Source organism: Myotis myotis, unplaced genomic scaffold (genome assembly GCF_014108235.1).
Source record: "Myotis myotis isolate mMyoMyo1 unplaced genomic scaffold, mMyoMyo1.p scaffold_m19_p_1, whole genome shotgun sequence".
NCBI classification, from domain to species: domain Eukaryota; kingdom Metazoa; phylum Chordata; class Mammalia; order Chiroptera; family Vespertilionidae; genus Myotis; species Myotis myotis.
The window spans coordinates 220,060,244-220,077,931 of NW_023416313.1; the positions used below are offsets into that span (position 1 = coordinate 220,060,244).

Genomic DNA, 17,688 nt, shown 5'->3' on the forward strand with positions numbered 1-17,688 from the left:
AGGAGCCTCTCACCAGGTTTCCCGGGAAGGAGGGAGGGACAGGAGGAGGGTGAGCAGGCTTAGTATCGGCTTGCTTGAATAAGTTTATCCCAGGCGTCTGTCCAGCGTGTGGGGCCAGGCCTGGTGCTTAAGGTGAGGGACACTGGCCCTGCGTGTGGGCACTGGCCTGGGCAGTGTGCCCATGAAGGCACCCTCCCAGGCCAGGCATTTACTGTCTCTGGAACTGGCTTCCTTGGGAGGGGCAGTCTCCTCAGGGTCAGCAACGCCCCAACGTGTCCCAGCAGCAGAATCACAGGAAATAAAGAGGCCCGGGTGACACACCGCGTGGGTGTGGGCTGCAGTGTTTGTTTTGTGGCCGCGCACCATTGCAGCGTGCACACCACCGTGAGACGCCTCTCCACGCTCCGTGCGGGGAGGGCGGGCTGTCTCCAGGGCCGGGCTCTTACCGGTCACGCTGTCCCGCACAGCCCTGCACCTGTGGGGACAGGTTTTCGTTTCTCTGGGCCTGTGCCCAGGAGGAGGGGCCCAGGTCCTGGGCTTGAACCAAGTCAGTCCTGGAGCTCTTCTGCCTGCGCGCCTGTCTTTCTTCTGATCTGGGGGCCCTCGACAGTACCTGTTCGACAAGTCATATTTATTCTTTCATTTAGCAGATCAGTATTAAGTGCCCCAACTCCTTTGCTAGAAACTGATATGGCTGTCAGGTGTGACCCCAAGAGCGCAGACAGCCTAGAAGAGGGAACAGGACATAAACAATAAATAAATACACGCTATAAAACATTATTCAGATAAGGATAGCCATAGTCACGTGTAATTACATTGTAACTATAATCTCCGGGAGAGATGACTTCCGTAACGAAAACAAGGCAGGGAGGGGTGAATGGGGGCTCTCCTCCATCCTCGGCCCTTCTAGAAGTTTCATTCGACGGAGGCTGGGATTCTGGCTTCCTTGTCGCTTTCCTTTTTTCACTTTATTTTATTTTTGTTAATTGACTTTAGAGAGGGAGGAAGGGAGGGAACGAGGAAGGGAGGGAGGGAGAGAGGGAGGGAGAGAGAGAGAGAGAGACAGAGAGACAGAGACATGTATGTGAGAGAGATACATCAATCCCGGTGGTTGTCCCGACATCAGCTCCAACCAGCTGAGCTTGGGGCGCTTGTCTCTTGTCTTTCATTTCAAAATAGGGTTGTCTGTTTTTCCCCTTTTCATTTTTTCTTTATTTTTATTAGAAATATATATATTTTAGCCTGGCCGGTGGTGGCTCAGTGGTTGAGAATTGACCGATGAACCAGGAGGTCATGGTTTTACTCCAGGGCAAGGCACATGCCAGGGTTTCGGGTTCCATCCCCAGTGTAGGGCGTGCAGGAGGCAGCCAATTAGTGGCTTTCTCTCATCAATGATGTTTCTTTCTTTCTTTCTTTTTTTTTAAAAATATATTTTATTGATTTTTTACAGAGAGGAAGGGAGAGAGATAGAGAGTTAGAAACATCGATGAGAGAGAAACATCGATCAGCTGTCTCCTGCACACTCACCACTGGGGATGTGCCCGCAACCAAGGTACATGCCCTTGACCAGAATCGAACCTGGGACCCTTCAGTCCACAGGCCGATGCTCTATCCACTGAGCCAATCCGGCCAGGGCTCTCATCAATGATGTTTCTATCTCTCTCCCCCCTCCCTTCCTCTCTGAAATCAATAAAAATATATTTTAAAAATATCTTTCAAAAAATAAGTTTTCATTGATTTTAGAGAGCGAGAAAGGGAGAGGAGGGAGAAAAATCGATTGGTTGCCTCCTGCACATATCCCGACGGAGTGGGGATCCAACCTGCAACCCAGGCATGTGCCCTGACTGGGAATCGAACTCCTTTCCGCGAGCGGGAGGACACTCAGCCAACCGAGGGCTAGTTTTGTTTTTTTTTTTAAACAAGCAATTTATACTGGTCCATCTCTGCTTTATTTATTTATTCACTTTACCGATGAAACTGCCTTTTGCGTGTCTTGGGGGAGGTTTCCTCTGAGCTCGTCCTGGTCCTGCCCCTCCAATAGCCCTGTTTCCCTGGGTGGGAAGCTCTTCCCTCTTTCACAAGCGCCTCCTTCGGAGGTGGGCGGCTCCGGGCGGCTCCGGGCGGCTCTGGGCGGCAGGCTGTCACACTCCGCTGGCTTCAGGGGCTGGAAGGCGCTGTGCCCCATGCATTGGCCCGTTTTCTGCAAATGGGGGGCAGGAAGGGGACTTCCTGCTGGGCAGCACACACTACAGTCAAGACTCTGGATGTAGGTGCTTCCTTCACCCACCTTTCTTTATTTTAACATCGTATAACAGTGAGGTGCATTTGTTACAATTAATGAACTAATATTGACACACCATTATTTATCTTATTTTTTACAAGTTTTATTTATTGATTTGAGAGAGAATGAGAGAAACATGGACTTGTTGTTCCGCTTATTTGTGCATTCATGGGTTGATTCTTGTATGTGCCCTGACCTGGGATCGAACCCACAACCTTCGCATATGGGGACAATGCTCCAACCAAGTGAGCTACCCAGCCAGGGCTTGACACACTCTTTTATTTTTTAATATTTATGTATTTATGTATTTATTTATTTATTTATTTATTTATTATTGATTTCAGAGAAGAAGGGAGAGGGAGAGAGAGAAAGAAACGTCACTGGTGAGAGAATCATTGGCCGGCTGCCTCCTTCCCATCCCCTAGTGGGGATGGAGCCTGCGACCCAGGCCTGTGCCCTGACTGGGATCCAACCGTGACCTCCTGGTTCACAGGTCGACACTCAACCACTGAGCCACACCAGCTGAGCTCAACACACTGCTTTTAACCAAAGTGCATCCTGTATTCAGAGTCCCTGTTTGTCCCTAATGCCCCCGTGTCCCGTGTCCCCGAAGGCAGGGCGGTCCGGCTCCGCCAGGAGTGTGTCAGGGACACCTCACCCGCCTCCGCGTTCTTGCCTGGAGGAGTGGGAGGAGGGAGGGAGCACGGCGTGGCGGGTCTTCCGTGAGCACCTTGGGTTTACCGACGCGTCAGTGCGCCGTGAGCAGCAGGAACGCGAGTGGGTGGGAGCTCAGGGAGACCTAGGAGGGCTCCCCTGGCGGCCCGCGAGGGCACCGGCGCCCCCAGCACCGCCTCGGGGCAGGGACTGCGGCGGGTCGCGCGCTCACAGTTTCAGTTCCCCACGGAGGTAACTGAGGCCCCGAGAGCCTCGGCGACCCGCGCTCCAGGCCGCGGTGCCACCGCCCAGGTCAGGCAGTCCCGGGCGCACCTCGCCGCAGGAGTCCCCGCCGCCGGAGTCCCCGCCCCCCAGCCCCGCCCCGGAGTCCCCGCCCCCAGCCCCGCCCCCGGAGTCCCCGCCCCCAGCCCCGCCCCGGAGTCCCCGCCCCCAGCCCCGCCCCGGAGTCCCCGCCCCCAGCCCCGCCCCGGAGTCCCCGCCCCCAGCCCCGCCCCGGAGTCCCCGCCCCCAGCCCCGCCCCCGGAGCCCCGCCCCCAGCCCCTAACCGGCCCCGCGCGGCGCGGAGCCGGCGACAGGTGGAGCGCAGCCGAGCCTTGCCCTGCTCCCTGCTCCCTGCTCCCTGCTCCCTGCTCCCTGCTCCGTGCGCGCTCCCGGCCCACCATGGGCAACAGCGCGGGTCGCAGCGACTTCGAGTGGGTCTACACCGACCAGCCGCACACGCAGCGCCGGAAGGAGATGCTGGGTGAGCGCCGCCCGAGGCCCCTGGGTACTCCCCTACCCCTGCTCCGGGGGTGGGAGCGGCTCCCCTCCGCCCGCGTCCCTCGCGTCCTCCAGCCCTGTCTCTGCCTCCGTCTTGGGACCCGGGACACGGGGATCCGTGCGCCGGGGAGCACGTCTCAGCTGCTGCGTCTCGGTGGGGACCCGGGCGCAAACCTGGGGCTCCCGGGCGCGGGACGCGGCGGCGCAGGCGTTGGCCACAGGGACCAGCTGCGGGGAGGCGCTGCCCCCGCCCAGGGAAGCAGCCCGGGGGCCTCTGGTCCCCTGGGCACCGGGCGCCCGCGGCCCTGGAGCTCCGGGTCCCTCCTGCGGCCGCCGAGAGGGCGCCACGCCCACCCCAAACCGAGTGTAGGCAGGACGGGCACCTCGATGGAAGCGAATGTGAACCAGAGATTCAGCGGCTTTAAAAACCAGAGATTGTGCCCTGAACCTTGTGGCTGGACGCGCGGTGGCCGCCCCTCTCTCGTCGAGTGTCCCGCCAGGTCATTTTTACCCACAGGCTCACCCTGCGGACTCGCGTGCCAGCGCCTTCCCCTGGCCCCGGGGTTAAGGGAGAAAGGGTCCACACCTCCCAACAGCTTTGCTGAGATGCCACCGAAATCGCCCCCACAGTGCCAGGCGCGGCCGCGCGTGGCCACGCTCCTGCCTCCCTCCCACACCCGGTTGGCAGCGCTTCTGGTCTCTGCCACGGGACTGAGAATGCGGTAGTATTCGCCGTGGGTTTCTTGCATGTACATTTGTTTAACAACCGGTTCTCGCGTTTGACTGGCCAGGGTAGTCTTTTCTCGGTTGGTCTGTTGCTTGTTGCGTGTTAGCTCTGGGTACTGGAGGCGTTTAACCCCGTGTCTCACATGTCGCGATGCATTTTCTCCTTTACAGTTTTTGTCTTTTGCGATCACAGGAACTGTTTTCTTAATGCGTTTGAAGGGACTCGTTTTTGTCTTTAGTGCTTGTCCTTTGGTGTCTCCTCCCCCCACCCCAAGACTATGGAAATATGCACCCTATTACTTTTTAAAATTGTTATTGATTTTTAGAGAGAGAAACATTGATTTGTTGTTCCACTTATTCATGCATTCATTGGTTGATGCTTGTATGCACCCTGACCAGGGATGGAACCAGCAACCTTGGCTAATGGGGACGACGCTCTAACCAGCTGAGCTACCTGGCCAGGGTGAATGCTTCCCACTACTTTAAACCTTCCAGACACTGGGCCTGTTGAGTGGTTAGTGTGTGACTACCCTGCTCTAACTGGAGGATCAGGGGCTGCAGACCCCTGGGTGGGTTTGTGCCTTTGTGTGTTTCTCCTATGAGGTGAGCGATAGTCCAGCATTGTTTGTGGTCTCAGCTGTGGCAGCGCGGTCCCCTGCGCCTGTGGACTTCCCGGGGGTGGCTGGGAGGGCCTTGGTGATCATCTGGGCCTCCCTCCCACCAGCGCCCACCCGAGAGCAGGGGCTGCTGCCCCTCAGGAGGTCCAAGGCAAGGCTGCGTTCCTGCCACGCCCCCTGGCTCCTTGGCTTCCCCCCACCTTCCCTTATAAGACTCATTGGGCACCTGGCCCAGGTGGCGAAGGCTGGGGATCTATGGTGACATCTGTAAAGTGGGCACATTCATCCTTGCCTGGCGGAGTGGGTATGAGGATGGGAAGGTGCTCAGTGTGGTCCCCAGCACTCCAGGTCACGGAGAAGGAACTCTCTAAAGAGAGGAGCCACGGGCCCTGGCACCAATCCTGAACGCCTGCTGGACAGGTGGCCAGGAAGGCTGGAGGACTTGGAGAGGGAGGCATCTTGGCCTGGCCAGGGGCTGCGCACGTTCTCAAGGGCCGATTCTCCAGGGAGCCTTGATCATTTCCACTCCCACTGGGTGTTGTGGGGTCCTCCCTTCGCATCTAGTTTTAAGCCCGTGAACTTGGACTGTGCCATTCTCCCTCCCTCCCTGGCATTTGCTATTCCCCTGCCTGAATGTCCTCCCCTGCTCTGCCCAACGGGCTCTTGCTCAGTTCCACCTCCTGCAGGAAGCCCCCCTGGCTTCCCTCGTGGACCCGGGCTGGGTGAGGGAGCTCCGTGGCTTCAGGCCATGGGTCCTTGTCTCTTTGGGGCAGGCTGCAGGGGTCTGGGGCGTGGCTGTGGAGTGATCTCCGGGCAAGGACCTCAGCGCGCACTCATTAGCCATGTGACCTTCGGGCAAGTCAATCAACAGATGAGGAAACCGAGGCTTGTTGGCGTTAAAAGGGATTCGTGGTAACACCTTCCTACCAGAGTTGTTGTGCAGGTGAAATGGAGGGAATGCTGAGTGCTCAGCTGTTACCTCCTGCGGGCAGGCCCGTGTTTTCCCCCAGGACAGGGAGCACCTGTGCTGTTTCCAGCTGGAGAGATGGCTTATGGGTAACTGCCAGCCAGCATCTCTTTACAGAAGAGGCAGCAGCATGAGGTTCAGAGAGAGGAAGCGACTTGCCTACGGCCACACAGCTTGGAGGTCACAGAGGCCAGGTTGGTGCTCAGGCAGCCTCCTGCTCAGGATGTGCTGCGGCCCTACCCAGGCATCTGCTGTGCCCCACCCAGGTGGCTGCTGTGCCCATGCCAAGCTGCCAGGGCAAATGGATGCTCAATAAAGATCCTAATCGCAGAGTCAGGACCCAGAAAGTCCTGGCACAGAGCTGCTGAGTGCTCTTCCGGCAGGACCAAAGTCCACGTGCAGCTCCTGCCTGCCTGCCTGGGTGGGGACCTGCTCCCAGGGCACGGTGTCCTAGCAAAAGGGGGTCCCAGGGTGGCTCCGAGGAGCCCGGTGTCCCAGGCGGGGCCCAGGCTTCCTGGACTGTGAGGGCAGAGCAGAGCCAGCGGGAGTCTGTCTGGTTGAGATCAGAACCCACGCCAGGCGTGGCCGTGGAATAAAAGGCAAGCTTTGGATTTGTCTTTTCAAAAACAAATAGCTTTGTGATTTTGTTTTTGTTCTTGACTTAGAAAAATAGGGCACACATATAGTAAAGAGAAATTCAAATCATCAAAGGAAAACAAGGAAGTGAGACTGTTGGCACTGGCTGGGTTATTTGCTCAGGAAAGAACTTGGCTGGAGATGTCTTGGCGGCAAAGCGGTGAGATCCAGACCAGAACTGGCTGAGCTCTCCGCTCCGCTCCGCTCTCTGGGGGATGTGTGGATGGTTCTCACCCAGCCACAGAGATGTGGCTGCAGGGAGGCGAGCAGGCTGGTCACAGGGCCGTTCTCTCGTGCCCCCGTCCCTGCTGCAGTCAGCACACAGACCCTGCCCTCCTCTTCCAGGCAGGCTGCAGGCGATGCCTACCCTGTGCCCTCCCAGCCCTGAGATTCCACAGAAGAGAGGGGGGTGCCTCCTTCCCCTCCTGCTCTGAGTAGCAGGGCCTCCCCTGGAGCCAGCTAATCTCTGGCCCGAGCTGTGGGCCCTGTGATGGGTCAGTGGGCTGTGATGGGCTTGGGAAGGGCAGAGAGAAGCTGCTGGCCAACGAGAGGAAGGGGACCTGGATGCTAAGCTGGGTGAGGAGGCGGGAAGGGGTCCTGTGGGTCTGGCCCACAGCAGCACAGAGAATAGGTGATCCCTACAGGCTTCCTCCTGGACCCTGACTGACCTGGGTATGTCCTCTCTGCTCAGACCCTCCCAGGGCCGCCCCTGCTGGAAATCTCCACCTCTGTCTGGGCCCGTGCGGCACACCCCGGCCCTGGCCCTGCCCCTTCTTACTTTGTGCTCTCCAGCCACTTTGTGGAACGCACCCTGTCTTCTGCCCATTTCCTACTCTGTGGCTTTTGCAGATGCTGTTCTCTCTGCCTGAATTCTTTCCCTCTACCGAACTCCTATGCATCCTTCAGGTTTCAGCCTAAATGTCCCTTTTCTCTAAAACACTCTCTAACAACACACACACACACACACACACACACACACACACACACACACACACACTGCGTGCTGGTCAGCGTTAAGTGATTGAGTCTCTGGAGGGAACAAGAGCCCCGATCTGTAAATATCTGTAAATATTTCCACTATGATCAATTGTAAGTGATCAACATGCATCATCCCTGGTCATGGGGTTGGGAAGGGAGGAGCCTGCTGGCCCACGCCACGACCTGCCTCCCCGCTGAGCTCTCCTTCCTGCTCCGTGCTCCCCCGCGGGGCACTTTTACCCACGGCCTTTGCCCTGTCTTCACTCCTGCCTTGATCTGTGGGGTGATTGCTTCAACTGTGACTTCCCCAGTCACCTCTGAGCTTCCCCGAGGGCAGGGCCAGGCCCACCTCCACCTGGCGTGGCCTGGTGCGGCTGGCTTCCCAGAGAGTCTGAGTGAGCCCTGAAACAGGCGTGTTCCTGGCTCCAGCCCGGCGCTTTGAGGAGCTCACAGTGCGAGGGGTCATCCTCGCAGCTGGTGGTTGGGAGGCACCCCGTTTTTTAAAAAAATATATTTTTATTGATATCAGAGAGGAAGGGAGAGGGAGAGAGAGATAGAAACATCAACAATGAGAGAGAATCATTGATCGGCTGCCTCTGCACGCCCCCTACTGGGGGTCGAGCCCTCAACCCAGGCATGTGCCCTGACCGGAATCGAACCCAGGACCCCTCAGTCCGCAGGCCGACGGTCTATCCCCTGAGCCAAACCAGCCAGGGCGGCACCCGTTTTAAGTGGCATTTCTCAGCTGCTCGGTGAGGCTGAGCGGCTCTTCCGGATTTCTCTGCCTTCTTTTGTGGATGTCCTGTCACGCCCTTGGTTCCCTTTCCATCCAAGTTGTCCTTTTTCTGGATTTCTGAGTTGTTGTTTCTCACGCTGCCTCATGGAGGCCCTGTGCCGGCCCAGGTGGCAAGTACCTGCCCTGGCTGGCCCTTGGTCTTCTCACCTGAGTGTGTCTTCTGTCCTCTCTTTCCTGCCTCCTAGACATTTGCACGCTTTATGCACAGCAGGGCCCTGGGAGCTTGTCGCTTGCCCGCGGTTACCCAGCGAGCTAGAGGTGGGACGGAGCCCCTGTCTGTCCTCGGTCCCTCACACATGCCTGCTGACAGGTGCCAGGTCACGTGTCCCCTCCCAGCCTCCATGGAGATGGGTGTGTGCGTCCCCCGCCTCCTTGATTTGCACCCGCTTTTGTGAGGTATGATTTACATACTGTAGCATTTACTCACTTTAAAGGCACAGTCCAATGGCTTGTAGTCATGCACTGAGAGTATCTCTGTGGCCTGAAAAAGATGCCTGATGACCACTCGCGGTCACTCCACAGCCCCACCCCATGTTCTTAAATCCAAATCCCCTCTTTTAAGTCCTCACCCAAGGAGTGGGGATATTTCCCCATTGATTTTTAGAGAGAGTGGGAGGGAGGGAGGGGAAGGAGGAGAGAGAGAAACATCAATTGGCTGCCTCCCGCTCTCTCCGTGACCAGGTTGGGGATTGACCCTGTGACTGAGGTACGTGCCCTTGACCTGAAATTGAGCCCACTACCACCTGGGCTCTGGGCTGGGCTGACACTCTAACCACTGAGAAAACCAGCCAGGGCTCCAAAACCTTTAAAAAATTTTTTAAAAAAATTATTGACTTAGAAAGGAAGAGAGAGAGAGAGAGAGAGACCGCCAGCGCCCCGCGCACACATGAGAAACACCGGTTCATTGCCCACCCACCCATGCATTCATTGGTTGATTCCTGCACACATCCCAACTGGGACCGAACCCGCAACCCTGGCACATAGGGATGGTGCTCTAATCACTGAGAAACACCAGCCAGGGACACATTCTTTTCTAAAAATATGTTTTTATTGATTTTTAGAGAGAGAGGAAGGGAGAGGGAGAGAGAGGAACATTGATGAGAGAGAAACAACATCGATTGGCTGCCTCCTGCACGCCCCCACCAGGATCGAGCCTGAAACCTGGGCGTGTGCCCTGACCAGGAATTGAACCTAAACCCTGGCATATCGGGTGGATGCCTAACCACTGAGCCATACCTGTGGGGCTAAATCCAAATTCTTTCTCCTTTGAGTTTAGCTGGCATGTCACTGGGCTTTGTGTGTGTGTCTCCTTCTCTTGGCACATGCTATCCGGGGCACACCGCACCCCGCTCCGCCTGGGCACCCTGTCCATCTCTGTGATCTGGGGCCTGGCTGCCCAGACCTTCCGCAAATATTTGTCAACGAGCAAAAAGCAGGTTTAACAAGAGGCAGGTGAGGAGGCGAACAGTGGCTGCTGAAGGCACTTTGGGCCACTTTCCACCCTTTCTCTGTGGAACTGGGTCCCAGAGGGCCTCCCACACTGACCCCACGGGCGAGGCTGGCCTTTTGGCTCCAGAGCGGAAAAGGCGGGGGGCTGAGCTGGGAGGTGGCGCACCAGGCGCCAGGGCCGTGCGGCGAGGAAGCGGGCTGGGAAGTGGGATTAGTTGGGCTTTGGAGCCTTTGTCGGGAGAGGCTGTCGGAGGTCAGGTTACGGGGTTGCGGTGGGGACAGTGAGGGGAGACCGGGGATCCTGGTGCCCTGTGTGCAGCGGCTTGTGTGTGGAGGGTCAGGTGGGGGCTCGGAGGCGGGTGGCAGCAGGAGCTGACTCTGCGATGGAACATTCGAGACCTGGGTCGTCACAGGAGACTGGCAGCAGTGGTGTTTGGCAGCCCTGGGGATGGAGTCCGTCCTAGACGGTGCCGGGCCTGGTGTGTGAGAGAGGGGAGGAGCCCCTGTGCTCCCGGGAGCCCTGCTGGAGACCAGGGGGTGTGACTTCATCGCCAGCCGGACCCCAGGGAGGAGCGGAGGCCTGCGCTGCGGGCAGGAGCCTGGTGCCCGCCTCGGGACCCTGCTGTCCGCGGGGGTGCGGGCCCAGCGCCTCCCCTGCCCGGCTGGGGCACCTGCCATCTTCCCTCCGCTCGGCTGGCCCAGCAGAAGCAGGCAGGAGAAGTTCTGGGAGAACCCTAGGTCCCCAGCTGAGATTGGTGTGGGGTTCGGGTCAGGCCGCCCTCCCAGCAGGTGTTTCCGCCTGCTCTGCTCTCTGGGTCTTGATGACCCAGCCTGTCATGTATGTAAATATATGTAATGCATGTAAGTGCACACACCTGCTGGAGCCCTGCTTCCCAGCCCCTGAGCACCTGCCGCCTCCTCACCCCGAGGTGGCCATGTGCCCCCATCCTCAGGGCAGACCCCACCTCCATGTGCTCCCAGGGCTGTCAGAGTGGCCACCGTGGGGACGGATGGTGAGGAAGCAGCCCAGAGAGGGACAGGGCCTTGCCCCAGGGCACACAGCCGTGGGCCTGAGCCGGGCTGCAGTGTGGCTCTCCTGAACCGGACCCGGATTCTCAGGGCACTTTGCCCGAGGCAGCCCAGCCCCGGAAATAGCTCCTCTGGGGGCTGAGGCTCCTCCCACCCTCCAGAGGGGCCCCTGGAAATTAGGTGTTTCACCTGACCCCCACCTGACCCCCGTACACGCCCCTCACCACCTCAGGGTGGAACCTGTTTCCTCCACTCGATGGTGGCGTAGTCCCCTCCTGGGTGTGTGTGTGTGTCTGTGTCAGACGCCGGGCATGCGGCCCTGCTGGCCTCTGCGTCCAGGCCCGGTCCCGGCTTGCATCCTGTAGACCTGGACTCGGGGGTCCCGAGGTCACATCTGGCTTTGCCAGCCTTTCCCTGCCTGTCTGATGTTCTCTGGGCCGCCCTGGGTCTCAGACCCTCCTTTCTGAGCTGTGCCTGGACAGGGTGACTTCCAGCAATGCCGTCACTCATGGCCAGCGGCTCTGGCCGGGCCGCTGCCGGGAGCCGTCTGCACGGCCGTGTTGTCTTTGGTTCCAAGTGGCCATCCACGCTTGCCCTGGGCTCTGCTGGAGGCGAGCAGGTCCTAGCCCCGCTGCTCTGGTCCTCGGGGCAGGAGGCCTGAGCGGGCAGGGTCCCCCAGGTCAGCTGAGGTCCCACAGGGGCAGAGCCTGGGCAGGGCTCCTCCTGGGGCAGCTGCGGGGTGCGGTTCTGGTTCTCTCCCCCTCCCCACTCACACCCCCTCTCCTCATCTGCCTTCCCTGAGCCCCTGGAGCTTGCCTTGTCCATGACCCCACCCTGGCGTCCTGCTCCTCTATGCCCGTACACACCCCTCACCACCTCACCTCTCAGCCATGTCACCCCTGGCTGTGCCGAAATGGCTCCTGCTGAGGCCCCTGTGACCTTGCCAAGTTCAGTGGGCCCCTGTCTTGTCTTCCTGTCTGTGACTCTCCTTGACCTCCCCCATCTGACACCCCTAAGCCCAAGGCTCCAGTTGCCCCAAGTCCTGCCCTGCCCAGTGACCTCAGCCAGGGTCTGTGTGGCTGGTGGTCCTCAGAGGGGCTCCCCGGGCGGTCCCCAGGCTCCCACCTTGTCAGGGGCCAGAAGCTCTGGAATTGAAGAGGTTAGATATTTGTTTCCCTTGAGTGAGGATTGAGTTTCCGTCTGGCAGGTGTGGGTGAAGGGATGGGAGGTGGGGTGGGGAGTCAGCGGGCTCCTGGGCAGAGGGCTGTTAGGATGGTCCAGAGGAGCCCTAGTCCTGGAGGGGCCTTCTGGGGTCTCCACTGGAGGGCTCCCAGCCTCACTTCCCAGCACGATGGGGGCCAGGTCCCCTCTGAGCCCATGCCCCCCCCCCACCCCCCATACTTTTAGCCACAGCGCCTGGGACCCCGCCGTAGGCCTCAGTGCCTGCTCTGCAAGGCTTCCCTGAGGGCTGTGCTGGGCCTGCAAACTTGTGGGGGCTCCTCTCTGTTCTGTGGGGGAAGGTGCTCTCAGGCCCAGTGAGGTGATCGGGAGCTTACACTCTTGGGGGTCGCCCCTGAGCTGCCAGCACCCAGCTGCCTCACGCCTCGGCCTACATTTCATTGCTTCCTGCAGGATGGCCAGGTCCAGGGACCCCCGGGCCCGGGAGCGGAGGTAAAAGCAACCAGGGCAGATGGCCTCCCTGAGCAGCACCTGGTCCCAGAGGTCAGAAAGGGGCTGTGCGTGCCCTCAGGCCCGGGAACTGGGTGTCGTAACCGCAGTCTCAGCAGCTCCGGGGGCTCTGAGGCTTAGGCCGCATCGAGGCGCTGAGCCCCAGCGGGGAGGTGGGGCGGCTGGGGGAGGGGCTGGGAACCTGGCACCCCGTGCCTGAGCTTCGTGGGAAACTATTGGGAGAGGGGGAAGGGGTAGCAGGCCACCCCCCCCCCCCGAGGGTGGGCTGGGCAGGGAAGCCCCCGGGGGTCTTCTCCTTCGCTCCCACAGGCAGGACGTAATATCTGCTCAATGGAGGCCCCGGAGGCCCACTGTCCAAGGTCTCTGCTGGCAGCTCTGTGCCTGCCCTGGCCCCTGAGGGGCACAGGAGTGGCCCGTGTGCTGGCCTGGGTCCCAGAGCCAGGGTCCTCTCAGCTGCCCCAGAGCTTGCGAGTCAGTGCTCACCTGGTGCAGGTGTGGCCTGCCCCGCCCTCCTGCCCCGGGCTTGGCCTCCTTCCAAGGGGAAGCAGGGGAGGCCCACCCTGTGGAGGCTGGTGGCTCGGTTGGTTCCCAGGTGCGCCTTGGCAGGTGAGCGCCTGGCCCCCAGTTGCCCGAGGGGGGAGGCGGGTGCCCAGAGGCCACGGCTGGTGAGCGGGAGGCTGGAGCCTCTGGGTCTGTGGTCCCCGCCCCACAGCCAGGTATGCAAAGGTTCAGGGCACTTTGCCTGCGATTGCCTGGCTCCGGCTGTGGGCAAGGGCTGTGGGCGAGGGCATTCCAGACGAGGAGGTGGCTGGCACTTCCTTCTCGCCCTGGCCATCACAGGGAAACATGTTTCCCTGCTGGATTCCCACCCGCAAGCCCGCATCCTCCACTGGAGGCACCCATCTTCCTGGGCACACCCTCAGAAGTTCACTGTGACTCCTTTTGGGGCAGGAATAAGCTGGGATGAGGCCTGCCCCCTGCCCCCCTCCCAAGCGGGGTCCACAAGTTGCCCACCTGCCTGTGTCCCCCATCCATCACCTGGGTCTTTTGGTCTCTCTCGCCCCACCTGGTGGGATGATGCTGGGGCGCCGAGCCCCCAAGGGGACCTCTGGCCTTTCCTGGGCAGCCAGCTGGCCTCCCACTGTGCCGCCACGACCCAAGCAGCCACCATGGGGCAGGTCCGGGAGAGCAGTCAACCAGCCTGGTATTGCCTCAGCACGGTCCCCGCCGTCTCCCAGTCCTAAAGCTTTCAGGAGCCGTGACGATCTGCAGTGCTGGTCGGGCATCTGTGTGCGCCTGAGCCCTGCCTCATAGGGCGCATGTGCTGACCAGCCGCCACGCACAGCACGGCCCGAGCCCTGCTCCCCGCCTGGGCTTTCTGTGCGTATCCCTCCTCCTGCCAGCGACCGCGTCTGTGGTTCAGAGACGGCTCCTTGGAACTGAGGTTACCTGCTTGGAGCTGAGAAATGTTTTAAAAAGGCAAGAACAAAAGCAAAACATAGTTAAAATGGCAAATTTTATGCTCTATATATTTTACCACAATTAATTTTAGAGAGAGAAGGAGAGACAGAGCGAGAGCGAGAGCGAGAGCAAAACATTGATTTGCTGTCCCACTCACTGATGCGTTCATTAGTTGCTTCCTGTATGTGCCCTGACCTGGGGTCAAACCCACAGCCTTGGAGTACGGGGACAACGCTCTACCAACTGGGCTGCCCGGCCAGGGCTTACGTTCTCTTAGGGATAGATTTAGGAGTGGAATTGCTGGGTCATATGGTAATTCTATGTTTAACTTTTTTTTGAGGAACCATCAAGTTATTTTCCACAGCAGCTGTACCGTTTTTTGTGATCTTACCAGTAACGTACAAACAAGGGTTCCGATTTCTCCACATTGTCGTCACTTGTTACTTTCTGCTTTTTACATGTAGCCATCCTAGTGCGGGTGAAGCAGTATCTCATTGTGGTTTTGATTTGCGTTTCCCTAGTGACTGATGACACTGAGCATCTTCCCATGTGCTCATTGGTTAGTTGCACATCTTTGGAGAAATGCCTGTTCGAGTCCTTTGCCGGTTTTTACATTGGGTGGGTTGCCTTTTGTTGTTCAGTTGTAGGAGATCTTTACATAGTGTGGATTCAAGATTCTTGTCCAACCCTAGCCGGTTTGGCTCAGTGGACAGAGTGTTGGCTGTGGACCAAAGGGTCCCGGGTTCAATTCCGGTCAAGGACACGTACCTTGGTTTCAGGCTCCTTCCTGGCCCCGGCCCTGGTCGGGGCGCGTGCAGGAGGCAACCAATCGATGTGTTTCTCTCATATCGATGTTTCTCTCTGTCTTTCCTTCTCTCTTCCACTCTCCCTAAAAATCAATGGAAAAATATCCTCAGGTGAGGATTAACCAAAATAACCTAAATTAAAATAAAATCCTTGTCCAGAACTGGGATTTGAACCTACTCTGGATGCTGCTCCCTGGGCAGAGGTGGCCTGTGATTCTAGGATTCGGGGACCCCAATACCCCCCAGCATCTCCCACAGATGAGGGCTGTCCTGCTCTCCGGGAGCCAGGACCTGCTCGAGGGGCAGACACTGAGAGCCGCACTGTGTCCTTGCCGTCTCACACTGGGACACCACGGCCCACAGAGGTGGGAACGAACCCATGGCCACAGAACTCCGATTGTGAGCCTGAGTCTTCCCTCTGGAGCAGACTCCCTTTGCCATGTTGCTGTGTTTCTCTTTGCATACTCCCAGGGACAGGCAGCTCACCACCTCTGAAACAGCCTGGTTTATTGCTGGGTGGCTCTGACAGAAAGGGTGCTGTAGCCGGACACCTGGCTTGTCTTAGTCACTGGAGAGACGTAACTACACCTTGAAGGCTGGCGTCCCCATGCCAGAGGCACCTTCTCAAGAGGGAGGCTGGGGACATGCCCTCGGTGCTGGCTGAGCCCAGGCATTACCCTGAGACTCGGTCTCCTCATCTATAAATGGCAGACAGGACGGCGGGAGGGAGGAGGGCCTTGGGTCGGTTGAGCTGGGCTGGCATATCCTTCCGGACCAAGCACAGAGGGGGAGCCACTGCCTGGGGCACTCGAAGGAAAGAGCTGGACAGAGCTGGGCAGGACTCAGCCTTGGCCTGGCCATTTCCAGTCGTGGCCCAGCCCCTGCTGCCGTCCTGGCACCCTCTTCATGGGATAGCCTGGGAGGGTGAGCCTGAGGCTGCCCACTGCTCAGGAGGGTGGACGCTGCCTGTCCTGAGGGGGCCCTGGGACGAGCCCCACCCTCATAGCCTCAGTTTCCCTCTCTGTGCATCGTGGTGCTGAGTGCCCACCTGCTGTGCCCGGGGAGGCGGGACGGAGCAGACCTGGTGGGCGTCTGTCACCCTGTCCGTCCCTGTCCCTGGACGTGGCACCCTCCCCGGCCTGGCCCTGCCGGCCCTCCTGCCCGCAGCTGCAGAGGTTCTAGAAGGCACGGCTGTCATGATAGAGGGTACGCCCCCCCACACCCTTTCCCCCGTTCCGGCAGGGCTTGCTGCTTCTGGGCCGGGAAGGCGCCCGTGGGCTTGGCTAACCCCAACTCTCACTGTTTTTTCCTTTTCTATGAAACGAAACATAGAAAATACAAAAGATACTATAACAAACACACCCCCTCTCCCCAAATAAACACATTCAACATTTTACGGCACTTCCTTCAGATCTTGTTTTAAGAACTGAAACACTTGAGAGCAAGCCCGAGCCCTCCATGTGCCCCTCCCAGCCGCCTGCCCCTCCCGGCCTCCCGATATGCCTGGTCCACCTGGTCACAGCCTGCTGCACCGTGTGCGAGGTTCACGGGCGCAGCCGGCAGCTCCTGGCTCTGCAGCTGCTTTGATTTCTGACTACATTTCAGTGACCTGTGGGGACACCTGCTCTTTATTTAGGCTGATGGCAAAGCCCCCCATCCCCGGGAAGTCTCCCCAGCGCCCCCAGGCGGTGGGGAGGAGGCAGGTCTGCCTGTCTGGGTGCCCACAGGCCCGGCTGGTCCTAGGTCCAGAATCACACGCAGGGCAAGGTCTTAGCATGATCCTCGAGGGCGAATTATCCCGCGTCACTGCCCAGGGGCTTAGTGGGTGGCGGAGGAGGACCGGAGGGAAGCCAGTGGGACAAATGGAATGAAGGGAGGAGGGAGGGAGGAAGGGAGAGTGGGCATATGGCTGGGGGCCCAGGCGGCCGCACCCTCCTCACCACCTTCTCTCCTGGTCCTACCTGCAGCCAAGTACCCGGCCATCAAGGCCCTGATGCGGCCGGACCCTCATCTCAAGTGGACGGTGCTGGGGCTGGTGCTGGTGCAGCTGCTGGCCTGCTGGCTGGTGCGGGGGCTGGCGTGGCGCTGGCTGCTCTTCTGGGCCTACGCCTTTGGCGGCTGCGTGAACCACTCGCTGACGCTGGCCATCCACGACATCTCGCACAACACGGCCTTCGGCACGGGCCGCGCCGCCCACAACCGCTGGTTCGCCGTCTTCGCCAACCTGCCCGTGGGCGTGCCCTACGCCGCCTCCTTCAAGAAGTACCACGTGGACCACCACCGCTACCTGGGCGGCGACGGGCTGGACGTGGACGTGCCCACGCGCCTGGAGGGCTGGCTCTTCTGCACGCCGGCCCGGAAGCTGCTCTGGCTGGTGCTGCAGCCCCTGTTCTACTCCCTGCGGCCGCTCTGCGTGAACCCCAAGGCCCTGACGCGCATGGAGGTGTTCAACGCCCTGGTCCAGCTGGCGGCCGACGCGGCCATCTTCGCCCTCTGGGGGCTCAAGCCCGTGGTCTACCTGCTGGCCAGCACCCTGCTGGGCCTGGGCCTGCACCCCATCTCCGGCCACTTCGTGGCTGAGCACTACATGTTCGTCAAGGGCCACGAGACCTACTCCTACTATGGGCCCCTCAACTGGATCACCTTCAACGTGGGCTACCACATGGAGCACCACGACTTCCCCAGCATCCCCGGTTGCAACCTGCCCCTGGTAGGTGGCCGCGTGGGCAGGGGCGCAGCGGTGAGGGGTGCACCGTGTCTGAGGAGGCGGGAGGTGTGGCGGGATGGGCCTGGGGCCAGGCTCTGACCTCCTTTTCCTT

At 59.5% G+C, this 17,688-nt stretch overlaps 1 protein-coding gene across 6 annotated transcripts in view; it reads left to right on the forward strand.

Moving 5' to 3' along the window:
* The first annotated feature begins 3,513 nt into the window (after nucleotides 1–3,513).
* Nucleotides 3,514–17,688, forward strand: part of DEGS2 (delta 4-desaturase, sphingolipid 2) — a 48,996-nt gene continuing 34,821 nt past the window's right edge. For 5 of the 6 annotated variants that reach the window (XR_004968829.1, XR_004968830.1, XM_036317243.1 and 2 more), the window contains exons 1-2: nucleotides 3,514–3,698; nucleotides 16,837–17,579. Coding sequence is in view for 4 of the 6 variants with exons in the window: in XM_036317243.1 (XP_036173136.1) it covers nucleotides 3,617–3,698; nucleotides 16,837–17,579 (825 nt within the window). In the remaining 2 variants the exon portion in view is untranslated. The remainder of the gene's footprint in view (nucleotides 3,699–16,836; nucleotides 17,580–17,688) is intronic. The other variant, XM_036317273.1, reaches the window with a different exon arrangement.